At 33.4% G+C, this 8,071-nt stretch overlaps 1 protein-coding gene across 2 annotated transcripts; it reads left to right on the top strand.

Annotated features, from left to right (window-relative positions):
• The first annotated feature begins 905 nt into the window (after positions 1–905).
• Positions 906–3,742, top strand: LOC102578546 (probable lipid phosphate phosphatase 4). Of its 2 annotated transcripts, none has more exons than XM_006350214.2 (8): positions 906–1,012; positions 1,131–1,374; positions 1,966–2,053; positions 2,159–2,268; positions 2,605–2,695; positions 2,779–2,967; positions 3,245–3,304; positions 3,403–3,742. In XM_006350214.2, the coding sequence occupies exons 1-8, from the start codon at positions 909–911 to the stop codon at positions 3,480–3,482; spliced, it is 966 nt and encodes a 321-aa protein (XP_006350276.1). In that variant the 5' UTR covers positions 906–908; the 3' UTR covers positions 3,483–3,742. The 2 variants fall into 2 exon arrangements, with proteins under 2 accessions (XP_006350276.1, XP_006350277.1); XM_006350215.2 differs by having other exon boundaries at positions 1,143–1,374.
• Positions 3,743–8,071: the final 4,329 nt, after the last annotated feature.

Here is an 8,071-nt window from a genome sequence, read left to right on the forward strand (position 1 = left end):
GGCTGGTAGGAGGGTCGGGGTAGGGGGGCTCGTAAGGTGGTCGGTTTATGGATGAAGTAAAACAAATGAAATTTTTAAAATTTGAAATACTTTCAAAAACAAATTTTTAAGAAAAAAATTGTGGGGGATGATTAGTGGTTGGGTGGCGTAAAAAAAACTGAAACTTTTAAAATTTGAATTAGTTTAATAAATAAATTTTTTAAATTTTAATTTATTTGGTTTGGTGGGAGACTGCGTCTGGGGGCTGGTTTGGAAAATGTTCCTTGCCTTTTTCAAGGGAAGTCATTTTTTAAAAATTTGATGAAAATAAGTTGATTTGGAAAACATTTTTCAAAATATTTTAAGTCAACCAAACAAGAGAAAATTGGAAAACCAAACACACCCATAATCTCTAAGAATCTCTACCATTTGAATTAATTACAAAAATTCATTTTTTTTTCATCTCCCTCTTAACATCTAGATGCATTACTCCACTTCTATCAGATACATTACAATTTTATTTGGGTACAATGTATGTGGTACAAATGTTATTATTGATACAACACCCCAATTATTTCAAACCTAAATCAGTATGAATCTGGTTCATAGTAGTGTATCTTATACATAACTTATGTATCGTTGGCTATGTATTGGGCGAAGGAGCAATGTATCCACAAATTCTGAAAAATCCAAAATTATTGTAATTTGAAATTTTTTCAAAATAGAATGTAACTAGCACCCAAATTATTGGGATATTTGTAATTTAATATTTTCCTATAAATGTATATGAAATGTTATTGGTTTGTCAAATCATTGACGCTCAATACTTTTGTGTACAATATTTTCCAGTTGTTTATAACCCATTGTTTTTATTAGAGGTCAAAAATGATAGATACAAGTGCCAACAAAATATTGTTTCTCCCAATTGCATGTATTCCTCGAAAAGGACCAAAACCAGGAATACATTGCCCTCTTTTATCCTAAATCTTCATGACTCTTTGTTGAATTTTGCATTTTATATGCGTATATCAAGGTTTGAATCAACAACTATTCATGAATAAACAAAATTCTTAAAATTATTTAAAACACACAATTGTTGAATTTAATTCAAATCTACGTATTCATTCATAATTTTGTTGTTCATGTTAAAGATTTTGTTACAGAAGATTGGGGACGATGCCGGAAATAGAATTTGGTATGCACACGGTGAGATCTCATGGGGCTAAGGTGGCCAAAAAACACAAATGTGACTGGTTGATTTTACTTGTGCTTGTGGCAATGGATGGATTCTTAAACTACATTCAACCTTTCAATCGTTATACTAACTCAAAAATGTTGGAAGATCTCAAATTTCCTTTCAAGGAACACGACACCATCCCAATGTGGGCCGTTCCTGTATGTATTTACTTCGGAGTTTAACTTATATATATCTCAATAGTTTTTTTTTATAACCTATTATAGCGAGTTACATGTCTTATTTTTCAGGTTACTAGCTAACTTCGTTTATTATGGCCTATTTATTTGTAACTACCTTTAAGTAATGTGATGGCATAAAAGAGTTCTACACATCCAATGGTGTGTTGAAGTTAAACTCTACTACTTTTATGTAGGGGAGTATCTAGAGAGGTGGGAAGGTGTTCGGTCAAACCCCTTGGTAAAAAATTATATTGTATATAGGGTAGATTATCTATATATATAAGTTGTGAATTCCCTGAACAACGTGCAGAAGGTTAGCTCAATGATTCAAGATATTTGAAATGCACCCTAACATCCAAGGGTTTGATTCTTAGGGATTGCAATATTTTTCGAACACCCTGAGTGAAAAACCTGAACCCGACACAGCTTTTATGGCTTTAAAACTCAATAATTCTCATACCTCCAAATGATTATACCCTTTGTTACATTCTTTTTGTTGTGGTAGAAATGAGTATTCATTTTCTGAGGTTTTACCCCATCCTTTTTTTGATAATTTTCCCACTATAACAGATATTTGCAATAATTCTACCATGCACAGTGTTTCTCATTTACTATCACTACAGGAGGGATGTATATGATTTGCATCATGCCATATTGGGTGGGTTTTATTTGAAGTTTTATAAGGAAAAAACAATTTTCGATTTTTTGGATTTTCATTGTAGTTAGTACTATGAAATTGATGACCTTTTGCTTGTAAATCTAGGCATCCTGTATTCTGTTCTAGTGACTGCAGTAATCACCGATAGCATCAAAGATGCTGTTGGTCGTCCACGCCCAAATTTCTTCTATAGATGCTTCCCGGATGGAATCGAGGTGTGTCTCCTTTTTCACACTTTAACATAATATTATGCCTTGAACTTCGGAGATTCTTTCATGTAGTCCAAAATATGATCCAACTCAAAAGGTCTGTGATTCAACCTATAAGTCGATACTATGTGATCGAGGTCTGTGCTAAGCGCAAAAATTCAACTTTTACTGTTTATGGCAATGGGGGTAATTGGAAAAGACACGGCCTAAGTGTTCATTTTTCTTCTTTTATAATGTGTGTGTTATTCTGAGTATGCCATAACATAACAGTTAACTCGAAAAGTTTGACATCAACTCTAATACAAATTTTGCATTAAGATACCTTTTTCAATTCATATGCAGGCCTTTCAACCTAATGGGGATGCTAATTGTCATGGAGACCCTAAAGTTGTGAAAGAAGGATATAAAAGCTTTCCCAGTGGACATACCTCATGTTAGTAGTGTTCATTTATTCTTAGTTTCTTCGTTTTTGTTTGTTTTCTTCTTGTTTATGAGTTTATGCTTGTCAAAATATAGGGTCATTTGCTGGCCTTGCTTTCCTGTCATGGTACTTGTGTGGAAAAGTGAAGGCTTTTGACAGAAGAGGCCATGCTGCAAAACTCTGTATTGTTCTGCTTCCTTTACTCTTTGCTGCATTAGTCGGAATTTCTCGGATTGATGACTATTGGCATCACTGGACAGATGTATTCACTGGATCCATTATAGGTTGGTTCAACGTTCCTATCCAACACTTGTATGGATTCACTACTTTGATAAGTTTGCAAATTGATTTTAGCTTGTTTACCTGATAATATAAAAGTATACTATTAGTATCATGTAGCAGGTTAACCACTATAGACATTGCATGTAGTTGGCCTTCAAATGAACTAATAGTGTAAAAAAACATTACACTATCAATGTTCGCGCCTTATAATTATCAAATTCTGACTATGCTATTCTGAGAAATAGTGTAGCTAAACATCTCAGTGTTTTTTTCGTACAGGAAGCGTGGTTGCCTCTTTATGCTACCTGCTTTTCTTTCCATTCCCTCATGATATCAACGGTACAGCCTCAACTCTCTGAAAACAGAATGAATCTCTTAGTTCAATGTCAACGTTACTAGTTATTTTCTAAATATTGTTCATTTTTCCATGATAACAGGGTGGGCACCTCATGCATCTATCAAAATGAGAGAAAATATTAAATTGCACTCTACATCAATAGGAATTGACACCGTGTAATGCAACGAGAGTACAAGAGGCAACCCTCATTATCCAGGCATGAACAGTAATGCAAGATGTTGATGGTGATGGAAGGAGATACTGAATTCAGATCTCCATAGCCTCGTCGAAAGAGCAAATACATCATCTAAACCTTTGTACTCTTCTTTTAGTTTAGTCTGGCTTATGTTGGCTCAGTCTGAAGTCATATCTATATATCAAAAGAGTTGTACAATATGGAGAGAACATTGTTCATTACCTCCTCATTTTCTATGGGGACAAAGAAAAGGTTCAAAGTACTCTTACAAAACAGTCTTGTTGTACATTTGTATCTACATCTAAATAAGATGAAAGAGATTACTCCGATTGTTGGGTTCCAAAGAACTAGGGCGTCATGTTGAAGCTTACAATTGTAAATAATGTTTGGAATAAATAAATGACAAAAACTTATACTAAAAATATAATACTGTTATATAATTTGGTCAATTGGTCTATATATGAGAAAGCAATATAAAGAAAATATTGAAACTATTGAGGAAAAAATCTCTCCCTAAACAAAACTCTTAAATGACTACATTCTGGATGTTATTATGGTCTTTTGGTATGAGAAGAGAGTTATTCAATTTATAGAGTTTCAAGCTTTTCCTCAAAAAAGGAATAACAAATATGGAAGAGAATTATATTTTCCTTGTAGAAAATAACAAAAGCAGTTATGATAATGCTAATATGGTTAGAAAATCAAGACAAAACCTTACTATCTAGGTACAAATGTGAGATCACTAAAGTTAAAGCAGCTTCTTGACCGAGCAAAAAATTATGATTTTATTGTATAATGAGAGAATAATGTAAGAATACTAAACACGAAAGGAAGAAAATAATATGGAAAATCGAATGTAGAAAGTATATTGCAGTTCTCTTCAAATGTGTCTTTCACAAGGGTGAAGAATACACAATACTAAACACGAAAGGAAGAAAATAATATGGAAAATATTTATAGGACAGTATATTGCAGTTCTCTTCAAATGTGTCTTTCACAAGGGTGAAGAATACACCTTTATAGGACAAACAATTCATCTGCTTACAACCTCTAAAAATGTGTCAGTACTATATTTAAGAAATACATTAAATAGATTCTACGTTAGGGAGTTAATTGAATGAAATATCTACAATTGAACGACTTCATAACACTTTTCCTTGGATGTTTATAGATAATGTGCCTCATCAAATCTTACTAGGAAAAAGCCTAGTGAAGAAAAAAAGTACACATATCTCGTTATACGTCTTGTGTGTTGCCTCATTAAATACCTTATCAGGAAACTCTAGTAGGACAAAACCTTGATGAAGGGAAAAAGAGTACTTTGCGTATTTTAATCCTCTCGATGAAAACTTTATTTGATACTCCTTCCGTCCCTTTTTATATGTCATTCCTTTCTATAAATATCTGGACCACAATACTTGTTATTTTATAAAATTTATGCATAAGTTACCATATTTTGCCTATTATAACCCTTGATAGAGTAGTTAATTAATCTTGAAAATGTATTCATCATTTATTATAAAGTTGACTTAAGAAAACATTATATAAGGGTAGAAGGGTAAAGTTACATCATTTCTTAATGCAAGTGCAAAGTAAAAGTGTGACATATAAAAAAGAACGGAGGGAGTATCTCGGAGACGAGAATTCCAGTCTTATATCTTAGCTTCTGAAATATTGACATTGACAATGTCTTAATAAACAAAACTGAAATATTATCACTCGAATGAATCTGTTGAACATCTACCTCACTATTTTGTTGAAGATCACGTGTGAAAAAGAGCTAAGGTGATATATATTTTGTTTGGTCTCCTTTGATATATCCTTCCTTCAATTGAGATATGCAAGAATCATTATTTTTATATAATATTATTGGAATTTTTGTTTACACAGAAAGACCACATAATTGCAAAATATGTTGAGTCATTGATCTCAACCATACACACTTTCGATTGGTTTTATGAATGACCATTATTTCTGCGTAATTTGAAGAAGTGACAACTATTGTTTACTTCATTGATAGTCATGATGTCGTTGTACCTACACATGTGAATAAATAGCCTCTGAGGTTGAATTTTGTGTGATCAGACAAATATCCTTTTCATGCCCCAAAATCGGGTCATGATGACGTCCACTACAACCCACCGAGTGGACAAACCTAAACTCAAATAACAGGATGCGGAAGACACAGTTTATACAAAAACAATAATAATAAGTGGAAGACTAGAGTAATATAGAGAAAAAGGGTCATATCATATATATCTGTAGTGCAAAATGTAGAAAATAGGCCCAAAAGTGACCAAATAACAAACTAACACAAGATACCAATCCCCCGAATCTAGTGTCAGCTATACAGGAGCTACTACGAACAAAAAGCTATAAGTATATACAGAAAACTGTGTAACGACCCGTTAGATTATTTTGAGTACTAGAACTATTTTGACACTTCCCGTAAATTCTAAATGGGCATTTTGAACTATTCGTAACTATAATTATATACCTAGTGGGGTAATTTTAATAATTAATCTAGTTGGTGGTTAAGAAAATAGCATTAAAATTAGTAATGGGCCACTTCCACTACTTTTATAATTAGTCATGTATAATAATTAGGGTTGTAAATAATCTGGAGAAGAAAGAAAGAGAAAATAGATGATCGGCCACGAAAACCAAGTTGCAACGAGCGCTTCAGGTGAGAAAAGTTTTTCAGCTTTCAATATTAGATCGTTGCGTATATAAATAGATTATTATATTGTTAGAATAAAGAGGTGAATTGCTATTTCTATTTGCACCCACACGAATTTGATTGGAAAAATTGAAACCAAAAGTTGTGGGGAATAAGATCTGAAGGTCGTCATTGTTTAATGATCAACTTCTTTTCCATTTGAGAAATTGAAATTTGGAAAGATGCTCAGGTGGTTTATACGTATGCATGGATGGTTGTTTGATTTTCTTCTGTTCAAGTTATTGTATGTAAATTGATGATAATTTGGGGGTCCTCTTCTATTTTATTGTTACAATTGTTTTACAAAATCAAGTTTTGACACTACTATTATTATATATAACTAAATATTAGGTGTATTGTATTATATAAATACCATTATAGTTATGTTATTTGGAGGAACTAAGATTTAACCCTAGGCTTAAATTTAAGAAATATGGGATTTGACCTATTAATGAAAATCATGTTTGAAACTTCATTATAGAATTGAGCTCGTTTACCTAAATGTTATGCATATATGATAGATTGGGAACATTCGGAGGAATTGAGGAAAGAAAAGCATTGGGGAATTAACTTGCTTGACTTCAGCTCTTCGGTGGAGGTAGGCTATGGTTTATTCTATGTGATAGATAAACTCTTAATAGTGATTGATAGTCATTGAGTAATATTGTGAATTTTTCTATGTACTTGGTTGTTGTGGTTTGGATAATTCATGTGTTGTTGTGATTGGTTTGTAATCCCAAGACCGCGAAATCCATAATCTTGAACTTGTTCTATTAAAGTGATGTCTCGAATAAAGAAGGCTTAATAAAATATTATTAGGGAAGCGGAAAGAAATTATCAAGAATGACAAATGAAGTAAAAATATATTTGGATCGGGTGCCACGAGTCGGCATGATATAATATGATCGGGTTTCACGTTCTGACACGGTATTATTGGATCGAATGTCACGTTCCGACACGGTATTATTGGATCGGTGTCACATTCCGACACGTTATTATTGGATAGGGCATCCGTTCCGATACGATATTATTGGATCGGGTGTCACGTTCCGGCACGGTAACATTAAAGGAAAATATATTGAATTAACTGAATGCACTCAATCTCAAAGAACTCATTTCCCAAATGAGCGTGGTGTGGAGGCATGAGTCCTCGTGTATGTGTGTCTTTGGTATTGTGACTGATTAAGTATTTGCTTCAGCGTTGTTGTCACTTGTTCATGTTGTTCGTTGCTTGCCACCTGTTAAGTGTTATAGTTGATTTGATGTTATTACTTTATGCATATTAATTTCTATTTTGAGTCGGTCGATGATATCTACTCAGTACATGTTACCCTGTACTGATCCCTACTTGTCTTTTCTTCGTTTTCCTTTTGTGGAGTGCAGCGAGTATACCAGCGACTTTGACTCGCCCTCAGCTCTAGCCAATCTCCAGCATATCAGCTTCTATAGATAGCTATTCATCCGAGCTCGTGTTGGATTCTCTCGGTCATGGCAGGATGTCCTTAGTTTTTGAACACAGACTATTTTATGCATTTATTTTGGTGTCTTGATACTCTTAGACTTAGTATTTGGAGATTAGATGTCCTTGATGTGATGACTTTCAGATTTTGGGAAACGATATTTAATAGATGTTAGTGGATTTGTCTTTCATACATTAATAAGATTTAAGCTTCTACATTATGGTTAGTATTTCGTAAGATGAACAATAAATATAAATTGGGGTTGAATTCATTGGTTCTCCCACCTAGGAGGTTGTAACAACCTGTTTCTGTTGTTAGGGAAAAGCCATTGGAGAAAAAATTGGATCCGACTCCTCTCCATTTCTCTTCTCTCTATTTTCACCAAGTTCTAGCT

The sequence above is a fragment of the Solanum tuberosum genome, unplaced genomic scaffold (assembly GCF_000226075.1).
Source record: "Solanum tuberosum cultivar DM 1-3 516 R44 unplaced genomic scaffold, SolTub_3.0 scf00115, whole genome shotgun sequence".
Lineage (NCBI taxonomy): Eukaryota > Viridiplantae > Streptophyta > Magnoliopsida > Solanales > Solanaceae > Solanum > Solanum tuberosum.

Bases quoted from the DNA above. Each gene is read 5' to 3' on its own strand.
- LOC102578546 (XM_006350214.2), top strand. From the start codon at position 909: ATGTATTCCTCGAAAAGGACCAAAACCAGGAATACATTGCCCTCTTTT. The intron at 1,375-1,965 runs GTATGTATTTAC...CCACTATAACAG, and splicing joins TCCCAATGTGGGCCGTTCCT to ATATTTGCAATAATTCTACC. The intron at 3,305-3,402 runs GTACAGCCTCAA...CCATGATAACAG, and splicing joins ATTCCCTCATGATATCAACG to GGTGGGCACCTCATGCATCT.